The sequence below is a fragment of the Porites lutea genome, chromosome 3, assembly GCF_958299795.1.
Source record: "Porites lutea chromosome 3, jaPorLute2.1, whole genome shotgun sequence".
NCBI lineage: Eukaryota > Metazoa > Cnidaria > Anthozoa > Scleractinia > Poritidae > Porites > Porites lutea.
This window is the reverse complement of record NC_133203.1, coordinates 6,101,191-6,126,190: the sequence shown is the minus strand read 5'-3', so window position 1 is coordinate 6,126,190 and position 25,000 is coordinate 6,101,191. Positions and strand designations below refer to the sequence as shown.

The window sequence follows — 25,000 nt, the reverse complement described above, 5'->3', positions numbered from 1 at the left end:
GGTTTGTGTAAATGTTGAGCACCCCCGGTTCTACCCCGTACTTCAGTTATGAGGCTTTTGCGGGTTTGAAGCATTATACCCCTTTTTTATGCAAAAGATTTCCACCCAGGTGGTTTGTGTAAATGGTGTGCACCCCCGGTTGTACCCCGTACTTCAGTTTTGAGGCTTTTGCGGGTTTGAATACCCCTTTTTATGCACAAGATTTCCACCCGGGTGGTTTTTGTAAATGTTGAGCACCCCCGGTTCTACCCCGTACTTCAGTTATGAGGCTTTTGCGGGTTTGAAGCATTATACCCCTTTTTATGCACAAGATTTCCACCCGGTTGGTTTGTGTAAATGGGAAGCGCCTCTGTTGCCTTGTTCTTCCTATTTTTTCGTAGAAATGGACGTTATTTGATCTCAGTGACCGCAGACAATGTAATAGACAGAGATGAAGCCTCAATCTCTATTGCCATCATTGATGATCCAAAATGGTCTGCTCCTGAGGTCACCATCTATGGGCCTTATAAAACTTCTGTAAGTTGAAATCGCAAAGCGGCCATTGTAGATCAGTAGCACCGTATAGCCTGCGAGCAAGATCTCCGGGGCGCTCTTGCGGCGGGGTGGAAAAAGGATGGAGAGCTTGCAACTACGTTTCTGGAATTTGAATATTTGCATCGGAAAAGTCGATGCGAAATGCTGATTGGCGGAAATGACATTAATATATACCGTCATTACCCTTGGGCCGCGAAGGCGCCCCCGGAGAGCTTGCTCGCAGGCTCAGCACCGTAGAGAAGAGTAAGCCTGTAGTTAAAGGGGCTACCATACATTGCAGTTTATATCCCCGCCCCCCCCCCCCCCCCCCTTAGTTATAGGCCAATCTACCAATCTAAGCAAAACATAGATCTGATATATAAAAATAGTTGTTCAAAGATGGGTTAAGATAACCCAGGGTTAGTGCGAGATTTGAATTCAGATTTGAAAGCTTAAAAAGCATTTCAGTTTTAATTCTTTTTGTCTACAAGTTGATGATTGGAAGGTCTAAAAAACACAGAGAAAATTATCCGTGAAAATTCTTTTGAACCCGGGTTAAATTTAACCCCGGGTTAAGCGTTAATCGGCCTTCGAACAACTGGGCCGTGATCTATAAACCCCTCGTATGTAAGGTCCCCTTGAAGTGTATTGAAATAAATGCAATATATTTTGACATTTTTGAAGCTTAATTAAAAACCAGCAAACGCAAAACGTATATTGGTCACCACTGCTCTAGCTTGTTTCGAAGCGCTTTTTCTATTCCAGTAATAACCTCCCTCGGATATTAGGCTGCGTGCAAACGAACGCAGCAACTCCCAACATTGTTGCGCCAACGATGTTGGGAGTTGTTGCGTGCGTGTTGGCAGCGGTGTGCAAACGGACGCAAAAACTCCCAACAATGTTGGGACCTGCGGTGCATCGTGGGAAGGATACAACCCATAACTCTTTGTAAACCAGGCATAATGGGCGTGCGTAGCCCCAACAATGTTGGAAGAGCTGTGCAAACGGATCCAACATTGTTATTTGGGCGTGGCCCAAATAGAGTAATGGAAACGGCTTGTTTTGACGCAAATGTGCAATAGGCACGCAATTCGTGCTAACGTGAACAAACAAGTAAACAAGCGAAGCGAGGGGAATGTCTGCAATGCGAACGTCATTCAACACTACATATTCTCCTGCATCGCTTTCGTAAAGTAAACCAAAATCCATAAAACCTGTCTTCGGAATTTCACGCAAACTGTAGTTTTTGTAAATCCTCAACACTCCCTGGCGGTTTCATAAAAAAAACACTCTTCTAGTATCTCCAATTTGAACTTGAATTTGCATCACCATATTGACACAGGCAGAGTTTAAAAATAGAATACGCTCCCACGAAAAACGTGAAAACTTGAAAAAACGTGAAAACGTTGTCAATTTCACGACAGAGACTAACCGACAACGTTTCAGTGGCCAAAACTGACAGGCTGAAATGTGAAACTACGAGCAGAATTCGTCGCGCTTCAGGGATGGTAGTCAGGTCTAATGATTTTGATCATTTGGCGACGGTGTTTCGAGGAACGTATTGTTGAAGTATTTTGTCGAGGGTTAAACTTACAAATGCACACACTGTTCGCGGTAGGCCCACACTGAAATAACACTGAGTGTTTTCATAATGGCTGGTCCGCGAACTCAAAGAAAAACAAAGGAAATTGTCAAGACATTTAAAGACCATGGACCTCATAGACGCAATAACAAATCGGAATGTCAGGAGTGTACGTGTAAAATCGATAAGAGTTTGAACAGAAGAATGTGTATCAAGTTTGAGGGTCACAAGATTTTTGTAGCTGGTGATCAGTGTGACAAAAGTGATTTGATTTTCACAATGCGGAACACAAGGAGTTGCCTGTGATAAAAATCTCTTCCGACGTAGGAAGAGAAGATTGTCAACAATTGAAACAATTGAAAAGGGACTCAGGCTTCTTTGGGAACTACTGTGATAACAGTAACAATTCTTCTTATTCTTTCAATTTTGTTTAGCAGAGTGACTGTTAATGTACTTTTTTTGTTTTGCGCGTTGTGTTTTTCATGTAATTGTGTATATTGTTATGCGGTACCTGTACGATGCTCGGCGTCGGGATTTTGCATTGTCAGCAAGTTTTGTGTTAAGAGTGTTTTGATGTCAGTGAGGTGACGACAAGAAAAAGGTAATGAGTCAATTGTACAGAAGGAAAATTGTCTTGTGGAGGAAATAAAAGAAGTTAATTTGAGATCTCGTCGTAGGAAATTTATTGATAACAGAACTTACAATCCAGTTGAATTACATCTCGTTAGTCATTTTGCCCGACGCGGTCGTGCACCTAGCAGACTACCGATGAAGAAATTGAAAATCTTTGTCAAAGAAAACACGGAAAGTGAGAATTCTGAAAAATACACCATTGTCGTCTAAAATTCATTGTTACGTTAAATATAGAAATGGTTTATACTTAAACCGGAACAGGAATAACTGTAAGAGCTTGTAAGAGTGTGTGGTACGTTTTTTCGATTTTTTACTAAGAGCAAGTTCAAAAACAAGGGAAGGTTTATCTGTCGTCTAAGCATAAAAGAAGAGGCTATTTAGGTGGGGTGTCGAGGTATCAAAATAGGGTTTTCAGTAAGTCTTTGTCCCTCTGTACATGCAACTATCCATTTTATAGTGCTTACAAGAGTTTGATTCACCGGGTTAATTTTGGCCAATTTAAGCTTTCTACTGATATCGAGAAGAATCCAGGACCTTCATGTGGCGTAGATGCTACAAAAACGATTCATGCTGCATACTGTCAAGGAAACGTTGTAGTATTTGGGGAAAATGCGGAACAACAATGTGTTGCAATGAGTTCGGCGCTTTAATTTACAGTAAGATAAGAAGGATTACTTCAGTCAATGATATGATTCAAATAATGACTGTTGGTAGCCAATTATATTCTAGTCTGCCATTGCTTGCAAGACAATCTGTGTTAATGTTAACAGAATTGCCAGAAATGTTTACAGTGTTGAGCGATTTTTCCAGCTTGAATACACCGAAAGTTATACTTGTAACGTGCATGGTGATGGCAGAATTGAGGGGTATCACTACTGTATGCCACTTGAAACACTCTTGGCTCTGAACTACAACTCATTCATTTTAACTGTCGGAATTATTGGTATTGATTCTCATGCTAGAGATGTGTACTGTTAACAGTCATAGTCAAGGTACATGTGTATTGTTGGAAATACCTTCCATGCATAAATTGATACAATATTTTCAGAGTCTATATACATGTAGGAATGAGGATATATATGAGCTTAAAGGTGTACATATTGCCAACATTGAAGATGATCTTTGTTCAAGCAGTGTTGAATACAGTAGCATATCAAATGTTAATAGTTATCTGTTATTAATCCATGTGGACTCTGGACTTCAGGAACTTTATCTGCCTTTGCTTGTGAAAAGACATATTATGCCAGTTGATCTTCCACATTTTTAACAAAAGAGAATATTCGTGTCAAAAGTTTTTCAGTGTGCAGTCTTCATTTGATGGAAAATAGTATGTTTGTAAAACATGTCACTTAATACAGACATTTTCTATCAACACCTCAGCGCCACTATTAACAGAGTTTGACTATTACCAACATCCAATAAAAACAACCTCGTAGAAACCCAGTAACTACCTCACAAACTAGACCCACCATCTTAGCAATCAATTTCCAATATAACTCCATGCCTACTACTTCACACATCTCAACTAACCCCTCAAATACACAATACCACTGCACTACCCACATATCCCTCACACACATAACAAACTTCACGTACGCGAAGAACAACCACGCCCAAATTTACGCTCCCACAGCGTCTTGTTGCGCTACGCTTCGGCGATCACGGAACAAAAGAAATGTTGGGAGTTGTTGGCTGAAAAGTTTGACCGGTTTCAAGCTTTGCGCAACAACACGCAACAACATCCAACGATATGCAACAGGGTGAGCAAACGGACGCAACGTGTAACATCCAACAATGTTGGGAGTTGTTGGCCAACAATGTTGCGTCCGTTTGCACGGGGCTTTAGCCCCTCCGTTTATAACCACTCCTAAAACCCCCCTGCGAAGATATAAAAGCCAAGGACTTATAACCCGCAATTTACGGCATGTCACGAGGATCTTGCTGTACTGGTATTTTTTAAGCATGGAGCGATTTTCGTAAGACCTTGAAAAATGGTTTCGGTAAGTGTTCGTTATTTGTTTTATCAGCCAATGGATGGAAAGATCAAAACATAGCCGCTGCGTTTTCCCACCAAAGAAAACCCTAATATATAAAGCAAAGCGCGTTTGTATCCGTTCGATAAACCAATCAAATCGCTCTATTTTCGTTCGTTTGTTGTTTTTGTTTTGTTGGCGCGTTTTCATTTCAAGGTCATATGAAAATCGCTCTAATTTTCAGGAGCAAAGGAAAGGGGTTTGTATCAAACCAGTTATCAAAACAAGGTCAACCTCAGCCTCACGCCGGGTCGCTCATAGCCTGGGATACTAAACTCACAACTGTAAAATGGTCTATTGTCCCTTTAAATTACAATCCCATCAACCCTAAAGTGCGTGCAAAGTGGCGGGTATCGCGAATAAGGGGCGACCTTGGAGCTCTCTTCAGGTGTCTCGTAAGGCCTCACGGGATTGGTTTTAGGGAAAACAAAAAGAGCTGCGACATATAGGGTCCCAATTAAATTAGAGGTTTTGGAGAGCTGCAAGGCTAAGTTCTATTAATGTTGACGGCGTTATGGATTTAAATGCAATTTGAAGGAGTTAACAACTATGAGCGTCTTCAATGCCAGAAAAACGCGGTCGTTCAGCGTGCGCATGCCCGGTTGTTCGCTACACCCTTCGCGTGACTCAGTGGTGTGGGAATTTTCCTTCTTGTAGCGTTGTTCATGCCACGAGGTTTTTTCAGCCATTTTCTCCCCCTCCTCCCCCTATGGTTCTTTCTCCACTGATATTTTTCAGTGTGACCGGTGCCTGTGTGTTTCCTTTAACACATTTCGCTTTGTTTGAAGGTTAGTCGATCCCAAGAAATCCAACTTGAAGCCTATGCAACCTTACCACGGAATGCTACTCATGAGCTTGTGTACAAATGGAAGGTGAGATGTTCTTGAAAGTTTAGATCGTTAACCCATTTGCGCCCTGGGAATTTTGCCGGAAAACGCGTTTTCAAGCTTTTTTTTCGGGTCACTCTCTTGCTATAAATTTACTTCACGAAAAATTAATTTCGCTCAAATTTGTTCAGGGCAAAGATGACGCAAAAGAGCCGAGTGCCAAGTAGGAGGAAATCAGTGGCAAAAATGGTAAATGCCGCATTTGCATCCTGGCCTAGTTTGAATGGGGTTGCAAATTCAGGGGCTAATGCGGTATCTTAGCCTCTGATTTTCTTCTAGTTTGCACTTCCCGAGCAAAGCTGACATTTTGTGCACCAAAAGATCCGAATCTTACCAAAAAAAGCTGTTTACCAGTCCTAATTCCTGTTCCTGATGCAAAATATCAGCTTCCGAAGTTGGGGCTCTTCTTTCGCCCTTCTTGTCTCAATTGTTTTTTTTTCCATTTGCTGGGCATTTAGTATGCTTCATTTCGGTGGGAAAAGGTTTTGGGAAAGCTTTTAGGATCGTAGGATGAGATGAAAGGAACTGCAGGCCGGTAGTGGAACAAAATTTTTATGGGAAATTTCAGGTCTAGCTTACATGGTGTTTTTCTTTTTTTTCCTGGCCTCCTCGACTCAATCGTGCTCATTCTGTTATAGTTTGAAAGACCTCTTCCCTCTGCACAAGTTGGATGACAAAGTTGTCCTTGACCGTTGAAACTGACGATGAAACTTTGTTGAGTCTCTCCCCCCCGGAATTTTAGTGTGCTCTACAGAAGTTTGATGGGCGATAAGTGTATGTTAGCCTGCGAACGAGCTCTCTGGGGGTTCCGTTGGGCCGGGGGACGGAAGAAAAGAGAGAGAGACGCTCGCCAGCTATTTATATAGTATATTCTATGAAAGGTTATGTACAGCCTTGGCACAGAGCATAATTTTTTTTGTTTCAAATCTTCCATTTACTTTTTTTTGTGCAAAAGAGATAAGTCCCAAAGAAAGAACGAAACTCAGGCATGTTTGAATAACCTTATTTTCTTGGAAAATCTTTGAAAACCAGGTAAGCTACGATGACGGTTCTAGGAAGGGCGACGTAGTTCACCTGGATGAAGACAGCCTCAGTGAACCAGTTCTTGTTATTCCTGAGCGCACGCTAGATTACGGAAAATATGTCATTCAGGTAGAGGTGAGTTGGGTTGCAGAAAGCTGAAATGCCCAGTCTAGCCTTTGGGATTTGTGAATTTCACCAAAGTTATGTTTAGACCTAAAACGTTTGAAATTAATCGGAGGGTGGTTTCCGAAGAGGTCCGCAAACTTTTATTTAGTGATTTCAGAAGAAAATAATGGCATATTATTATTTATTTTTATGATAATTCTTTTATGCTCTCTTGGTGTGTCGCCGTTACAGTATTCTGCATTCTTTGCTTTGAGGCGGTCGATTAAAATGTGCGGACATCCCAGGAATTGGACTTCCTTTTAATTGCAACATCTAAAAATAACTTAAGTGAAATTCACTTATTTCAGCCAACGTCCTAAGATTCCCTCTCTCCCCCATTATAAGTTCCTGGTGGAATTTAGCTTTTCAGTTCAATTGAATGTTTATGAACTTACAAGTAAAAAGCGATTTGTGAAGTTGAGCTAGGCAGTGATTGGCTTGCATGAAATGTAAATGTTAATCGCATTTTAAGTGCCGGGAAGTGAGAAATTTTCTGTTCCTTCTCAACTACAAGCCCTAGAAAGTAAAGTACCCCCCCCCCCCCCCCCACTCCAGATTTCAAGTGAGAGGGATGATCGAATGGAGGCAAATATCAAAACCAAAAAAAATCCCTGGACCAAAAATTAACACCCAAAAAATTCCATCCAGAATTTTCGAGCCTTAACTATTTTGTTTGTACATTATTCGCAGAACTACGCGGCTGGGATACGCGGAAAGTACCACAAATCTGAAGGTTGTTTTGAATACCCCCCCCCAAAAAAAAACCCTACTTTAATCAAGCCACCCAAAAAATACTTGCCAAATTTTCCTAACCAAAAGAAATCCGAGAATCGAAAATTTCAAACCCTAAAAAGTGCTTCGATCATCCCCGTCTCTTGAAATCCTAGGGTGAAAACAGCGTTTTCATCTTTCCTTACAATCTTGTGCCGACAACTAGGTTGTTTGGGTCGGAAGTCGAAGCAGAAGATCTAAACCAATCACAACTCCTGGAAACGAGCGTTATGATTGGTTAATCTTTTGCTTCTGCTTCCGACTCTGACAGTGAGTGACAGTGACTCTGATTCCGTCGAGCTTATGACTCCGTTTACGGCTCCGATTACCTGAAACAGCTAGTTTCGCAAATTTCGCGCAACTTAAAGGTAAAGAAAGATAAAGATAAAGACTCGTTTTTACGTCGGTATCGAAAGCGTCATCTGACCTGACGGTCCGCTCATTTTAACCTTCCCCCCCCCCCCCGCTCTCCTTGCCGGGTTACCGTTTTACTGGTATTTAAAGTAACTTAAAGCTACATGGAAAGGAAATGAGTCAAGAGAAGGATTTTTTGTCACATCTGGGAATCGAAATCGGGACCTTCCGCACAGAATGCCGTGCAGTGGCGGATCCAGGGGAGGGCCCCCCCCCCCCCCCACCCTTAGTGTTATTGTTATACCAAACTGAGGCCCGAAGGGCCGAAACAATTTTTTTCGACACCAACACCATCCCCCCCCCAACCCTAGCCTCCCACGCAGGCGTTTTTAGGGGAGCTCGTATTTCGTCCCTCCCCACAAACGCCTGCTCAACCGAGGACAACATTCCTTTCCCACGCTTAGCCAATCACGTTGTACTTTCCAAATTCTGGAAAGTCGACCTTGACCGCAGGGTAACCTGATAATTACGCGATCTGCATGAAACTTTGAGAAACCTTCATGACCTCTAATAAATGTTTGTCTCAGAGCGGCAAAAGTAAGATTTACTCAGTCAGATTTTAGAATTCTCCGTGCACTGCATAACCTTAGCGAAGGACAGAAAAGAAGGAAAAAGGTAAATCTAGGGTCACGTTCTGGGTCACGTTTTTTCACTATCACGAGCTTATGAGTCATGTTTAGCCTGTCAACACTTTATTTAAAAACCGTTGATTGGTCACTTACCACGCGAATTGCAACAATGGGAAAGGAATGTTGTCCTCGGTTGAGCAGGCGTTTGTGGGGAGGGAAGAAATACGAGCTCCCCTAAAAACGACTGCATGGGAGGCTCCCCCCCCCTTATCTAAGGGTCTGGAAGACCTCCCAACGCCCCCCCCCCCCCCCCTCCATCTCAGTGTCTGGATCCGGCACTGCCGTGTACTAACGAACTGCTTCAAAATCGTTTCAGGTATATCCGAAAGAAAAGACGGAACTAAAAGCAGTGAACAAACAATGGATAAAGGTGGTTGAGACCCCTCTGGTTGCCATTATCGAGGGCGCGACTATGATGGTGGTTGGTGGTGAAAAGAAGCAGGTTGTCTTGGATGCGTCTTCCTCTTTTGATCCTGACTACCCTGATGATACAAATATAAGGTATAGTAACTAGGAATGTTATGCACTCCAAATATTGTGCCGTTTCTGATTGGCTTCAATCGCCCTGTTTATTCTTCATAAACAACTGGCGCTTACCATATTTGGAAGATGGGAGCAATGTACCATCGATTAGATGCTATATTTGCTTGGAAACGAGGTTGATCGATGGTATATTTACCTGGAAACGAGGCTGCTTGGGTAGCAGTGAACAAAAAAAAGCGTTGACGGCTATTCGAAGACGAAATAGCTGAATTGCTGACTGTAACTGAGCGGAAGAAATGCAAGATTACACAAGAAATATTGCTCATTGCTCAAGTATCTAGAGGTAAAAAAATCTGTTTATATCCTAAAACCGTGCCTAGGTATAGGCCAACGTTTTGAAGAAAGTTTACGAGGAGGCAAGCTTGTTAAGAACTTCAGGGTATTTCTAGTGAATAATAAAACATTTATTGAACTCGGCTCTCTTGAAGAATTATGCTTATCTCGGAGGCTTTTATCCACCGAGTCCGTAACATCCTCCGTGATCTGCATAATTCGTCACATCATACTCAGCCTCATTGTGGGCAACAAAAGGAGCCCGCAGCCTATTCTTGGTCAGCGGCACTCTATTAACTTTGTAGGGAGATTTTTCCCGTATGTGTCCACATTCTTCGGATGCCCGTGTTGCACCAAGTAATATGCATGGTATGTGGACACGAAGGCCCTGGTGTTGAGTTTAAGGTCCGTCTAATGTCACGGTAATCACGTGAATGCACATGCAAATGATGCAACAATCATTATTACTGGGCTGCCTGTGCGGCCCAGTCATAAAATGGGCTTTCGGTCGTCTGCGGCGAAAAACGGCCTCCCAGGGGAGGGAAGACACGAGGGTCTGGTACGGAGAAACGATGTTCTCACAAATGGTTTCATATGAGTTTCTCTTGCACGGAGCCTTACAGGGATACTTTTTGTACCTTGTCTCCGCTCCCCCTGAAAACCCACAAGGCGTTGCGAACCGGAAGAAGGCTATTTGCGTTGTTCGAAGCGATTCGATCATGGGAGTTACTCTATAATTTTTTTATTGTTCGAGTTTAAGTCAGTTAGATGATGTTGGCGCTGGGAAACTCAGAGAAATGCTCGCGTTGCATTCAAACCGACATGCCGTTCACAGTAGGTTTACACTAAAAGATGACTGTGAGCGTCAGGTTTGGAACGCCGTGGCCGCTTCGTGAACTCAAGGAGAGAATTATCGATCGATGTAGTACGTGAGCAATTAAGAAGCACAATTTATGAGCAAAGTATTTCACCAGTTGACGACACTATGGCTGAAGACTTGATTGTAAGCCTTCGTAGTCAGTGAAGCGAACAACTCAGTTGCCGATGAATGACAGATGAATCCTGATGTTACGCACGTCCATTCACGAGGGACGTGACAACTTTGTCATGTTAGAAGACTGGCTTTTCCTTTAAATATTTCCCTCTATTTAATGCAACACACGCCACTTTGGAGGTCTAAATTTCGGATACTGAGGATAAAGAAGACACGGAGAAAAATAGGGACTCTGAGAATTTCGCACACAAGTTTAAAGCTTCACCGGGACATCCCATCCGAGAGCTTCACAGAGAGCGACTTGAGGAAAATAGGAGCTATTACTGACAAGGTTTGGTGACTGAGTAGAGCATACAAGTGTAGCCCACGTCGAGGTTTCAGCGGGTTTGCTTTTGTTTGTATCAGTGTCTTGCTAAGCTTTTATCATTAAATTTGTACGTGATCTTGTGATCACAATTCTGTGTTTTCGCCCATTCAGCAAGCACTCTATATTGATGTCAGCATTAGCGAGTTTCAGAAACATGCCTTTGAAAGTTTTCAGCTCTCGTGATGTTTCTTGATATTTATTTTACCATTTTATGGAGATGTAAACTGAAGTCACCGCAAAATGGAAACTTAAAAAAGCGTATAATCCATTTATCTTGAAACATAACACACATGACTTATACGACCTTTATTTTCGTAAAGGTGCTTTGAATACGAACGAACACAGTCAATGTGAGGGGCAAAAACAGCATTAATATAAATGAACTATAGGGTTTTAACTAATATAAGGGTCAATCATTGTGCATTGAGATGAATCGCTTGAAAAGAGAGACTTCGCTTGAAGATGTGATCAGAAGTAAACAAAAGCATAATAGTGCGTCACGTTCAGTCTTTTTAATATCCAAGGAGTCACTGTGATTATAAAGCAGCATAGTTATCTTCCATGAAGAAAAGTTAGTCTTGGGTGAGACAAACAGAACTGGTAAAAAATATGTTATCGATCGTTTTATCTATTTACATTGTTTGAAGTGCGTGCTGGTGAACGCAACATGCGAGCGAGAAATCTTTAAACTTTTTTAGGTCTCAAAATGCAAAGGATTTTATTCCTTTAAGTTAGAGAAAAATACCATGAGGAAAATCTTAAAACTTAATATTTTTCATCTTGTGGAAAAAATAGTGCGTTTTCTTGTAGACTTTGGACCGCAAATTAGGATCGCACTTTTCACAAACATGCGAATTCTGAAGTTCAGAAGCCAACCGACGATTGCTTTTTCCGCTGCTGTCAATCATCTTAACGGACCTCTTAGGAAACAAAACTTTACTTCACGGGTTCAAAAGGTCATGGTTTTCGATCCGTTTTGTGTGTTTCTCTGTTTCAAGGTTCGTTGCTTGTGATCGTACTTATGATTGACGGCAGCGATAAACACAATTGTGAAGGTGGCTTTTGAACTTTAGAGTTCGCATGTTTGTGAAAAGCGCAGTAAAGTCTCCCTGCAGTCAGTGAGGCCCCTGGATCAGGCGGGATCAATGGGCAGTTAACTGTCTGTTTTAGTATACTTCTGGTTTTCATACAATACAATATTTCTGTCTAGTGTAAATCAGCTCAGTCTGGCGCATTTTATGCTTGTAGAACGACAACAATTTTTGGAATTTCCGGTTACGTCAAATTAGTCACGTTATACTGACACGCTATATTTTGGGGCACAGAGGGATTGGGGGAAGGGGTGCGTGGAAATAATGCAAATTGTTTCCTGCTTAGAATTAATGGCTAACTTGTTTGTTTTTATTCATAATGGTGGAATTTAAAAGTTATTATACAGCCCCCACTTAAAAATGGTACTCCTTTTTTTTGGTTACGAAAGTCTTTCAAAAGGGTACAATGTTCTGAACAGGGGATGAGTTAATGTTTCAGTCTCACATGAGATTCTGTCGCATGCACTGGTTGCCGACAAGGTTTTATGGTAGCCTGAGTGTGTATAGCCGCCCCCTCCCTTCAGAAAACATAGCCCTTTTGCAGCCCAGTTAAAAATCGCCTTTCGGCGATTCTTGTTACGTTCGATTCGCAAGCAAACGTAACTTAGGTACACAGGTCACCAAATGAGAGACTTTTCGATTCGTCTTACCGGTCAGGAATCTATTCACAGGGCCTGATCTCAGCTTAGTGCGGGACAAGTTTTCGATAAGATATGAGCGTTAGCAAAGTCTAGAAATCGACGTAAATTAAGATTATTCAGGTCTCTCTACAGTGCATGGTTTTTATATTTTTATACGTTTCTAAGCATGTTACGACGCTTATCATCCGAAATCTTCAATAAGCTTTAAACTTCAGTGGTGATTTTAAAAGCTGCGTCATTATTTTCTATTGCGTATCAACGGCCTTTTGGTCATTGAACACAGATTGAATATTTGATTGAACAATAGGACTTCGTGCAGTCATGACTGTGTACACGCATTATTTGTGTCACGCATTGCTTCCTCAATGTATCTTTGCCCGGCGAATACAAACGTCTCTACTCGCTCCTCACCATTCGCAGGTTAATTGTATATAAGCAACTGTGAATAAAATCGTTGAATTAAATATGAGTCTTGTTTACTGTGTTGTTCAATCCAGTTTTCCTGATCCGCATTGATCCCTTTTGTTGACACTAAAAGGGCTTTCTCTGATTCATCTACACAATTTCATCGATCACATCTCCAAGGAAAACCCACATGTTCGCCCGCACTTCCTAGCCAACGTCTACTGCTGGTTCAATAATTGTTAAATAACCAAAGATGAGAGAGTGCAGTGGGCGAGATCGATGAGGCTCTTGCTCCAACAGGGTGCTTTGCCAAATTTCCACGTAATAGGTGGTGAAAATACTCGTGATAGGATTACGACTGGTAGAAGGTCTAAACGCATGTGATCAGATTGTGTTCTGTGCATTCCATTCATTCTTAAGCCCTGACACGCGTATCACACTTTTTCCTCTTCATTATGCCATTCTGGAAAAAAAAGAAGGGAGTGGTTTGTTTTATCCTACGTTTAGCTTGAACCCCCCCCCCCCCCCCGACAAAGGAAAAAAGGGGAAGAGAGGGGGGAGTGCGGCTACTCTTAGGCTAGGCGTGTGTGTGTAAGTGTGTGGGATTTTTACTGAGTTGGCTAATGTCAACGCAACTACAGTAAGTAAATACTTCGAATTAATGAAGTCAATATTTTCAATGACAGTTTTGAGTGGATCTTCAATGCAGCATCTTGTTTCAAACAAGGCAGCAAGGGACCAGACTGTTTGTCAGGCGTGGATACTAACAAATCCAAATTCAGTCTCCCGTTGGATTGTCTTAAGTCCAGACGCACGTGTGAATTCTCCGTTAAGGTGAAGAAAGATTCCAGACAGGCTTTGGCTTTCAAATACCTCTACCTGGACAAAAAAGATCCTCATGTGTAAGTAGAGTATACATTCTGCAAAACTGGCCATTAAAAAATGATCGTATGTATCAAGAAAGCATCGCATGGTTAAATATTAGGGGGCTTTAGCAACGGCGGTGGCAAGGAGAGCGTTGAAAAAGCAATAGGTTTATTAAGCAAAGCAACAAGCAGCGCAGTTTACTTTACGTTACTTTAGTTTGCCGTCACTGCTCGACTGGGACGTGAAACTCCCTTAGGCGTCTTCTTACAGAGGGAGTAAACTCAACACGACGAATGTTTCTTTCTCCTTCTAAACTTGGGTTTGGTCCCTAAGAAAATTTGATTCCAGGAAAATTTACCAAATGGCAATGAAAATTGAAAAAAGTGAAGTCCTTTTGATGGTGACGTTTTTGTTGCCGTCGGCCCAGTTAACTTTCGTAAAGACTTTTGGGACTTTTGCTGGGGGCAATGGCCCCGGGGGGGAGTACTTTAGGAATTTCTGGGTGGGGATGTGCTGCTGGGACCCTGGAACCCTTAACCTATACCAGAGCTAGTTCAGCTGAATTTTGCTACCCTATACTAGAGTAAACTCCCCAAACCCCCCCTATCCTAGAGTAGCTGTTTCCCTAGTCTAGATAAAATCTTCAACCAACTGATCAGTTTCCTGAGAAATGATACCCTATTCTAGACCCAAACGCTCTGATTTATATACCCTATCCTGGAGTACACTGCTCGGAAACCATACCCTTCACAGCGGCACATACCTATATAGCCCATATATGGCAGTACCCCAGGGGACAATGGCCAATAGGGGCTTGACGATTCGAGACTAGAAAAACGTAAATTCACTTTTTAAGCGAAGTTTTCGCTGCCATCGTGTCGTCGGATCGTACAGTATTTAATACGAAACTACGACCGCAACGGCAACGGCAAAAAGTTAAAAGGTTTAGCTAGCAAAACAACAACTGCACGTAACGTTCATCATGCTTTTTTTGTACATTTCTTTGCTGTCCCTGCACAACTACGACGTGAAATAAGACCAAATTTTATGTTTACTTGAGGCCGGGAACGGCCAGGCCTTAATTTCTACCATTTCTGCCTGAACTCGGGCGCGGCCCCCTCTCTTCGCGAAATGGTTTGAAAGGATGCGGAGTCTATTTTTTCAGTGACGTTTTCATGGACGTCATTGTTGTCGGATCGTAAGGTCCCTAATAACTCACCGGCGCGTCCCTATCAGTGATCCCAGAAGTCTTTGCGAAAGTTACCTTGGTCCAGTTTCCTTCTTGTTTCTAAAGTTGCCATGACACAGCTAGAATATCCACCTAATCGAATTCAACGTGGAGCAAATTTTCAACCAATCAGAAGCACTTCCCAGATCTGGGTAGTGACACGTTATCAGTATAAATTTTCTGCACTCGTTTCGCAGGGAAACCATTGGGTCGGCTGTTTTCTCAGGCTAGGAGCACTGCGGGGACCAGCCATTTTAATGACTTTAAAAAGATTTTATATATATATATACGGCTGGCAAATCTCAGCGAGCAACCGCCATGGCGGGTAACGGTGTAGTGTATCCCTCTTACGTAATTGATTTTGTTTGCATTGTTGCCCACTAGGAACAGTTTTATTGTTTTGAAGTCATGTGACCTCGAATAACCAATGAGGATGCACTACTGGAGGAAAAACTGATACCATTCGCCATTTGCACTTTCCATAATACACCTTGTTCCTCTCCGCCTTAAATTGTATTTTGTCTAACTTTTGTTTTAAATTTCTCCCGCGTATTACAGTCGCCCCAATAGAAATTGAGGACAATACCTAAACACACAATTTTGGTAGGCAAACAAGGTATGTTATGGGAGATTTGCAAATGGCGAATATAACAATTCTTGTACTTTTCTCAGGCTGTCTACAAACTGCCCTCAGTGTGTTAAAGGACCTATTAATCCAAGTTCACCTCTGATTATAACGGGGCTTTGTTTATCATGTCAACATTCCAATATCTCATACGAATGGAAGCTGTTTCATGTGGGAAAATCTAAACTGCAGAATGATGAAGAGTGTAAAGCAAACTTACTTGTAAGCACTGGCCGGACAAGTACTCAATCACCAAATTCAACACTTGCATCTTCGACCACGCAAATTCCTCCAACTACAAGCCCACATGCTGGTCATAAGCGCACGCCCTTCCAGCTAACTTATGCGAAGTTTTCCAGTGGCGATATCTGTGAGGATCCTGATGAGATGATGCGCCCTAACCTGGTTCCATCCCGTCGGCCGCATAATCTGGGCAGTAGTGGTGGAGGTGGTAGTGATGACAATAAAAAAACCACCACAATTCCTGCGCCCACAACGGCGAACACTACCGATGGTGCTGATAGTGATGATGACGGCGACCCCGAGTATGAGAATATTTTTGACCCATTGACAGTACCACGCAGTGCAAAGAAATATCCAATTTTTAAAGCTCCTTCTTTCATAGAACTGCCATCGAGCCAAACATCTACAGGCACCAAGCATCCAAATTTAGTCCTGCTGGGAAATTATCTGCCTGCCGGACGAGAATTCATGGTGGCTTTCGTAGTAACGGACCATAATAATGGACGGAAAGGAATAGCACGTATCTACATCAAAACAAATACCATCCATGACTGCGGTATTTGCCAAGTCACACCAGACCTGGGAACTGCCCTGGATACCCCATTTGAGATAACCTGTATGGACTGGAGTTTTATGGTAAGGCAGTCGAGCGGCGCATAAGATGTCCACGCTATTTGTTATCTTTTTAATATCATAGGTGACGAATTACTCCCGATTTTTGGCGCGCAATTTCAGCGTTAATTTGTAATTTCACATGTGAAATTACTAAATTGCCATGGCAACCTGTCGTAAGTCTCCGTTTCAAGATGGCGACGAAGTTTTAAAATGTCATGAATGAAGATGTCAGGGCATAAAAAGACGCTTTAGAAAACCTGAACACACGAAAGAGCACATCAAGAAGGATTCTTAGAGGTATGTTGTCCAAAAAATCTGAAAACTTAAGCCAAATTTTAGCTCTAAACGTTTGAGAGTGGAGTTGACGATCGATCGATACGATCCAGGATAAATAAGTCAAAAATCCTCGATTGCTAACGTAATTCGTCACCCATGATATGAATAGGTAATCAAATGGTATACTTGTGAAATTAGGGAATAATTTCACTCGTCACCATTTGATTACACATACTAACAAGCTAAAACTTTTTTCACATCAAATGATTTCCAAAAATAGTGGTTCAGTTTTGTTTTGTTATTTAGACTTTGAAATAGTTTCCTGTGTATGTTGCAATGGTACCCTGGGTGTCAGAGACTTTTCTTGGACGTGTCGACCTGCGACTCACCCCGAAGCATCTCCGCCACACTCAGTCTCCGCACGCGAGAAAAAACCCCTGGTACCAAGGGTATTGCGACACATGACAACAAGAGCCATAATTTAATAACAAGGATGAAAAAAGTTGGGCATAATTATCATGGTTTGTGCTCCTTGATAAAATTAGTTTGATATCTTTACCATAACTCCACCAAAGCATTTTGTCTATGGGTAATCGTACTAAGTAATAACCTGCAAGAACAGCCGTCTTTCCTTGCTCCACGCCGTTTGGGACATTTCGTCAGGAGAGACGCCTGCACCTCAGTGACAGAAATTCCACACTGATGACGTAAAATCTGTCAGGAATGTGGTCAGGAGCTCCGATTAGTCGACGTAGTAGTTATATTGTTGTAGCTATTGTTTACAAACGACAGACAAAAGACTAAAGGCCACAAAGGTCAAATGTAAACGCGAGGAATCTATTACAAAACAGTCAATATTCGTGGAATATATTCTTCTTGAGAAGAAGCATTTGAGATTTCCCGTTTGACGTAAACGTGGTGCTTAACCTCTCTATCGGTCCTAGCAGTATGCAGGATGTTTTTCACATGACCTTAACTCCCACGAGTCTTCTGTGGCTCAGTGGTAGAGCATCTGCTAGTAACCAGAAGGTCATACATAGGTTTCACTCCTGTTGAGAGTACTGGGATTTTTGATTCCAAGCCGCCTGTCTGACTGACTGAAAAATCATCTTTCTCTTTTATGTTTCTGCACGCAGGAAATGCCTCCAAGTTACGATGTACGCTACAGTGTTGATAATGGTGCTACTAAAGAAATCATCTACTCCGGATACAGATCGGTGGTTCAGTTTTATCTTCCTGCGGGAAAGAAAGGTAGAGAGTACAATAATCAGTTAACCCTTTAGAGGGACACAGTAAGCGCTTTGGGACCGCGCTGGCCCGGACACCAGTTTTGCAACTTTGAAAAATTGTTTACCTCAACCCAAAATCAAAGGTACGCGTCGGATACATCTAGAAATTCGCTTCAATCTTGGTTAGTGTTTCTTTCGATCTGCGATATTTTATTGAAACCTTGTTATTGGCTTTTCCTTTATTCATCCTATAATGTTAGATTTGGTTAAAGACAGCCGGCATGAACTGCGTATCTTATGATATGCAAATCAACTAACATATGGTATCTAATGCGCAGGTGCATCGACTGTGTCCCTTTAAGTCATAACAGTGATCAGCGTTAAAGTTCTCCCTGAGATGTCAGTGCTTTACAATACAAATGGGTGACGATAATCAATATAATGATCACATAAATCTAGTTGTTACTTTAAAAGCTTCTCCCTACTGCCTCTATAGGAAACGTATAGTAGAGACAATAAATGAGAATTTGGATTTTGTTGTTAGGGTTTAAAGGGTCTTTCTTGAGTGCCTTTACCAATACAATAAATACTCCAGTGTAGAGTTATGAAGAGTATAGTAACGCACTAACCATTGGATGATTTTTGCGGGCCATCAGTTTATGGAAAGAATCAAGGATCCGTCATTTAGAGTGCGGACCAAGAAAAAGAGGCTAATATGATGTTTATTATGTGGCTTCCTGTTTGGGGGACCGGGAAAACGTGCAGGATACGCGATTTTACAGTTATTTGACAATCCTCAAAAAATAAAATATTTATTGGCTCACGAAAACAATAGCAGTCGTAACAAAGGCTTTCCGTGAAAGTGAAATCAAATGCGCCATGCTGAAAGAAATTCATTCGGTCAAAACTAACAGCACTGCAAGTTTTAGCTCGCCAATGTAACGCAGGAGTATTTTGGAAACTGGGCACTGTGTCTGGCTTCAATCCATCTTTCTTTCATTGGTCTTTGTAAAAAAACACTGTAAAGGGCAAAGAAGCTTTTCAAGGTAGGTTTGTTATGGAAGGATTTGTTCGTTTTTCTTGGCAAAACGTCTCGATCTGTGCGTTAAAATTTTCAAACAATGACTAGAATCGTCTTCTTCGGTAAGATAATGATTCAGTTTCTTCATCAGTTTCATTCTCAAATAAACACTGGTACTAGTTAAAATTTTGAAGGACGAGGTCAAAATCCAAGTGCTCAGGGTTTACAAACATATTAGCTTTCATTACTCATCATTTTTTCGAGGTAAATAGCTTTAAATCTGCAAAATCACCATTTAGTTTTAGAATGTTGGTCCGTACAGTAAGTTATGGACCACATATTGACCTATCGCAAGGCGAAAACAGACTAAGCCATATAATAATTCTTCATATCTTACCTACAATCAGGGACAAAAGTAGTTGACACACTTGTTTACAAATTGTTGTTTATAAACAAACAATTTGGCCCATAGAGTAACGTCGTCGCACAAAAATTCAGCAGCGTCAAAAATCTAGCCGGAAAACACAGATACATGTTTCAGACAATCAGGCACAAAAGTAGTTGACACACTTGTTTAAACTTCAAAAACGCTGCGCTCGATTAATTTTGGATAGTCCTCGGGATGCACGATCGTATGATAATTTTCAAAAGCTTAAGTGGCTACCGGTTGATCAACCATTCAAGCTCAATAAAATCGGCCTTTTAAAGAAAGTTATTGATGGTAGGGCACCGGAATACTTACTTACAACATTGGACTCACTTCGGTTTGAACACAAGTACTCTACCAGAACAAAAACATTATACCGTTTGCCGAAACCCAGAACTGAAGCAATGAGGAGAACACTCTTTTATTCCACTATTAATGAACTAAATGCTCTTAACTTAGAACCAACCACCTCCTTTAGCTTAATGAAGACAACACTGACTAATAACGTCGCCTCAAACTATACGGTGGACAATTTTAAAGTTAACAAGTTATTCTGATTTTTATAAATCCGTACTTTTTTTTTAATATCATTGTAGATTGGATTCCCTTTTTTACCAATGTTTTCACTTCCGTTTTTAACATCTCTCAAGTTTTTAAATCTTCAGAATTTTTAAGAACCTTTTATTATGATCACTGTTTGTAAATTGGCTTTTTCTCATGATTAATGTAATTTTATTGTTATCAATTTTGTTTTTAGAGGGCTACTACTAGGGAGGGAGAATACTGGAATTCTTAAGATCTTTTATCATGATTGTTGTAATTTATTATTATCAATTTTGTTTTTAGAGGGCCACTAGGGAGAATACTTCATAGTAATAGGTGTCACCCTCTTACAATAAAGATTATTATTATTATTATTATTATTATTATTATTATTATTATTATTATTTACCAGAACAATTTTCATTGTACCCTAGTGTTTCCATCCTTTTTCCACTATTGATAATACTTGCGAGAACATTACATCCGCAGCAATGGCATTAATCACAACACAAATGATTTCCTCTCGACCCGACAGGGTATCAGGAACGCGCGCGGGGGTACAAGATTAAGTAATGACATACGCTTCGTACATTTTACTCTACGTATACTACAAATCAGGACGAAACTTTACAAGTTGTTGTTTATAAACAAACAATTTGGCCCATAGAGTAACGTCATCGCACACAAATTCAGCAGCGTCAAAAATCTAGCCGGAAAACACAGATACATGTTTCAGACAATCAGGGACAAAAGTAGTTGACACACTTGTTTAAAACGGGTGCTTTTAACAAACATTTAATTCATTTATTATTTCATTCTTTTTAAATGCCGTAAATTCCCTCACCCCCCGAATCAATGTTGTGTGAAGTAAAAAAAAGACTTGAGGGTCCAAAATTCAACATTGATTTTGGGGGGAAGGGGTTGGGGTAGACAGGGGAAGGGGATAAGTATATCCACTATGCAAAAAGGGGCCATTTTATGGAAGTGTGTCAACACTTTTGTCCCTCACTGTAGCTTCAACCAGTAATTGCTAAATAAAAGAAGCGATAGCGTCCATACAATAGTCCCATAGTGCAGTTCGAAACGACACAGACCCATTCTGACGCGCTACCTGAAAATTGCCAATATTGGAGGCTTGTAGCTCCAGCACGGAAACGAGATTGGTGACCAACATTGGAACCATTGTAAAGCCAAGTTGAACTTTGCCAATGCTTTCAACAAGGAATCTTGTCTTTTGTTGCAGTTAACTTATATGTCACGGTAGAGGGCGAAGTGGGAACCAGGAGTAGTATGGAGGCTGTGAATGTGACAGTTAAACCTCCTGTTCTGCCAGAAGGAGTCAGTATGGAAGAGTATCTGTAAGTTTTTACTAGTAGGCCATTTTACGGTTGTGTCCTCAGTGCCCTGCCTTTGAATAGAAGCGAGGCTGGAGCTGACCTTTTCGCTGCATGTTCTATTTCAGAGGAATAACCGCAATAAAACCCAAATTTTAGGTTGTAAACAGTTTATTTTTAGCCTGTTATTATAGCTTATTTTAGTCCTTGAATTCTAAGTGAGGAACATTTTCAAACCTCCCAAAAACTTTAACAAATACTAGTTTGAAGGGAACAGAATAAAATCGGCATTGAGGAAATGAAAGTCAAGTATAGACTCATACGAGGCGTTATAAATATGGTTACCCTTAAGAACAAAAGCCCGTCGTTATTATGGGAAGAAGTGTAGGAACCTTGTGTGAAATACTGAAAAATAGAATGCTGCCTTTTCAGCGACATAGAAAAACAAACAAGGCAATTTTGAGGGGGTATTCACTCTTTTCTCTTGTTTTTAGGTTGAATGAAACAGTTGGGGTGAATATGGTAGGGCTGTTGGAGACGAAGGATGAACAGGGTACCCAGCAGTTAATTACAGCTTTGGCAAAGACTCTGAACGGGTAAGAATCTTTAAAAAAAAAAATTAGCCGAGACCAAAAGCGAATTAAGAAATGTCTTTCTCAAGTAATTCAACAATTCAAAGCAAACTGAATTCCAGGTTAAAAAAAATGGACCTGAGCCCGCGAACAATTGCAAACCAAAACTGGTCAGGGGATAACTTTAAAAAACAGGTCACCTCAATGAATCATATAACTGAGCCCGCAATACAGTCATGTGACACTGGTCAGCGGATGCCCTTTTTTGACAGTTGTATATTGACCATGGATGTCCAATGCCAAGTTGAACACAAAAAGTATGCCTTGGACTCCAAGCTAGTAAGTGTGCCATTTCCCATCCGCTAACATGAAGGGGAGGACGTACGCACTTATGTACGGACGATTTTGTCAGAACCGGAATTTCTTGGATGTATAGGTAACCACAATTTTCTTACTTATGGTTCTCCGCTGCGCGCGCTTCGTGCGCACGAGAGCTCCGCTAATAAAATCGGAACAGTATCGTCATGGTCGGTCGACCAATGAACAGTCGACTGTAAGTCGTCTCCAACTGGCTCGGTCTTGGGTAGTGCGCACGATGTCATCCTCTGAGAAGTGCGTATCGGGGTCGATCCGTTCCTTGTGGGTCTTCGCCCGTGGGAGGGCTCATATAACGCGTAGATGTTAGCGGGTTCATCCTACTCCATGCGCAAACTGTGGCCAAAAACTTGAGCTTTCGTGAGATGATTGTCGATAGCAGAGGGCTACTGCTAGTGAGGTCGTATAACAGTATATGAAGAGCAAAATAGCTGAAACTGAGTGGAATGTAATTATGTTCTGCTTCAGGCTTGGTTCTGCTAAAAATACTAGCTCCATGTTTCACCTAAGAGAGCGGATAAGAGAGAGGCTTCTACATATCCTACGCAATTACTCTGTCTACGACAAGGTAGATAACTAAATAAATAAAATAAATTTTTTGACGTTATAGAGGTGGCACAATTACTAGTGCACAAACAAGGACAGAAACGAATGTCCTCTATTAAGCCCCCCTCTCTAATAAGCCCTCCCTTTTCAGGGGAAGAAAGGTAATAACCCCCCACACTTTTAAGCCCCCCTCCATTCCCTATTATTATTATTATTATTATTATTATTATTATTATTATTATTATTATTCACTAATAAATTATGGACAGTATTAATCAGTCACGACTGTAAAACTTCGCGAGCACTGAGGATGGTTTATTCAACAGCTGGAAGTTTTAATTTGCCTTTGATCCTCGGCTGCATGACCTCCAACTTTGGGTACCTGAGTTTTTCCACTTTGCATTCTAGTTCTTTCTGGTACGCTGATGCCACTTCAAAGAGCTATTATACGAACCTCCCAACCTCGAAATATGTTTCTCCCCCCCCCCCCCCCCCCCCTCTACATTTCTTAAAAATGTGGACCTTTCTCCGTAAAGAGAAAAAACTGTTGTTGTTGTCGTTGGTTTGGTTTGTTTTAGAACATAGTAGAAACCAGGAATATTGCCAATATACACTGATGTCGACATCGGTAAACCGCGATATTTCATCCCAAGACAGGAACATCAAAAGCACTTGAAAAAGATATCGCGGTACAGTAAACGCCCCCATATAAGAATACAGGATTTTGGAGGTCAGGCTGATTGAGTTCTTATTTATCGGGTGCTTAATGACGAATCAGCCTCTAAATGTTATTAAAATGTTCTTAAATTTTTATTTAGTAATACTATCCAAAACATGTTGCTAGAGGTATATTTAGCATATTTTAGGAAAATAAAATAAATAATTATGCTGCTGTAATTTAATTATATTAACACATGAAGTTATCTGACAGCAAACATAAAGTTACATGCTTTGTAATTATGGCACTTTTTCCATTTTATAAGAACATGTTACAATTTTCAGCCTAATCTTAGCTTGTTCTTATAAAAATGGGGCTTTATTAACCAAATTTCAGCCTGGTGTTCTTTATCCATTTGTTCTTATATTCGGGTGTTTACTGTATTACGATGCAAAAATATTTGCGACATCGACACGTTTCGTGGAAGTCAGTGTCTTGAATATCCCTTACCCACAATCGCCTTACAATGGCTAAAACAGTGCTTGATGAAGGCAAATGAAAACCAAACAAGTACCGTATTTATTCGATTAACTGCCCTGGGCGCTTATTTAATTTTTGGACCTTGAGAGTGGGCGCTTATTCGAGGCTGGGCGCTTATTAAATTTTCACCATTTTCAGAAAGTGAAGTATGTTTATTTTGCAACAAAACAATAAATGCTAATGACAAAACGCGAAGAAGTAACAAAGTAAGGTTTCTGTTTCTCTCTGAAGAAAACTCCGTCCTCTGGGAAGTCTCTTATGAGAATTTATTCACTCAAGTGGGTGGGGTGGGGGTGAACGCTTATTTGAGTTTGATTGAGAAGAGGAGGGGGTGGGACTTACAGTTCCTGAATTGAGGGCAAAAACTTTAAAAAAAGGTAGTTAAACCAAATTGCTGATAGAGTCATTACTGCCAAATTCATTGAAGGTAAAAGGTAAAGTAACCATATTTTACGTCGATCCTCGTCACAGTAATAACTGATAAAATTGAGGTCGACGGTGCGCTCATTTTACCCCCACCCCCACCCCCCTCTCTCCATCAAAGCTCCGTTTTTATAGGTGTTTAAAGCTAGGCAAAGCTACACAGAAAGGAGAGAAGTTGAAACAAGGAAGTAATGTCACAGGGGATCGAACTCGAGACCTCGCGCACCCACGGCCGCACACTAACCAACTGGGCCACCCTTGCTCCTTTCGTTGCATCGCGCCGCGCGTTTCGCAAACTTCGAAGAAATTTTGCGTCTTTCTGTTTCGTCAATCATTTGAGTGGGGGCGTGTTTAATGCGAATCACAATGCAAAGCCCTCGTCCAGCTTGGCCTGCAAAAACTAAACTGAGAGTGACTCTAGACTGCTCAAGTGTAGCGAAGGAAATCACGATGGTGAATGGAATTTTTGTCTATAGGGAAGGAGGCTGGCATTTCCTTATTCTTGCAAGTGACA

The 25,000-nt window shown here is 41.2% G+C and overlaps 1 protein-coding gene across 1 annotated transcript in view; it reads left to right on the top strand.

Annotated features, from left to right (window-relative positions):
- The window catches only part of LOC140931486 (polycystin-1-related protein-like), a 97,878-nt gene that overhangs the window by 21,512 nt on the left and 51,366 nt on the right, over window positions 1-25,000 (top strand). The window contains exons 9-18 of the mRNA XM_073381296.1: window positions 345-516; window positions 5,550-5,633; window positions 6,681-6,806; window positions 8,967-9,151; window positions 13,651-13,866; window positions 15,732-16,563; window positions 17,955-18,069; window positions 21,282-21,396; window positions 21,867-21,968; window positions 22,788-22,887. Of these exons, the coding sequence (XP_073237397.1) occupies window positions 345-516; window positions 5,550-5,633; window positions 6,681-6,806; window positions 8,967-9,151; window positions 13,651-13,866; window positions 15,732-16,563; window positions 17,955-18,069; window positions 21,282-21,396; window positions 21,867-21,968; window positions 22,788-22,887 (2,047 nt within the window). The remainder of the gene's footprint in view (window positions 1-344; window positions 517-5,549; window positions 5,634-6,680; window positions 6,807-8,966; window positions 9,152-13,650; window positions 13,867-15,731; window positions 16,564-17,954; window positions 18,070-21,281; window positions 21,397-21,866; window positions 21,969-22,787; window positions 22,888-25,000) is intronic.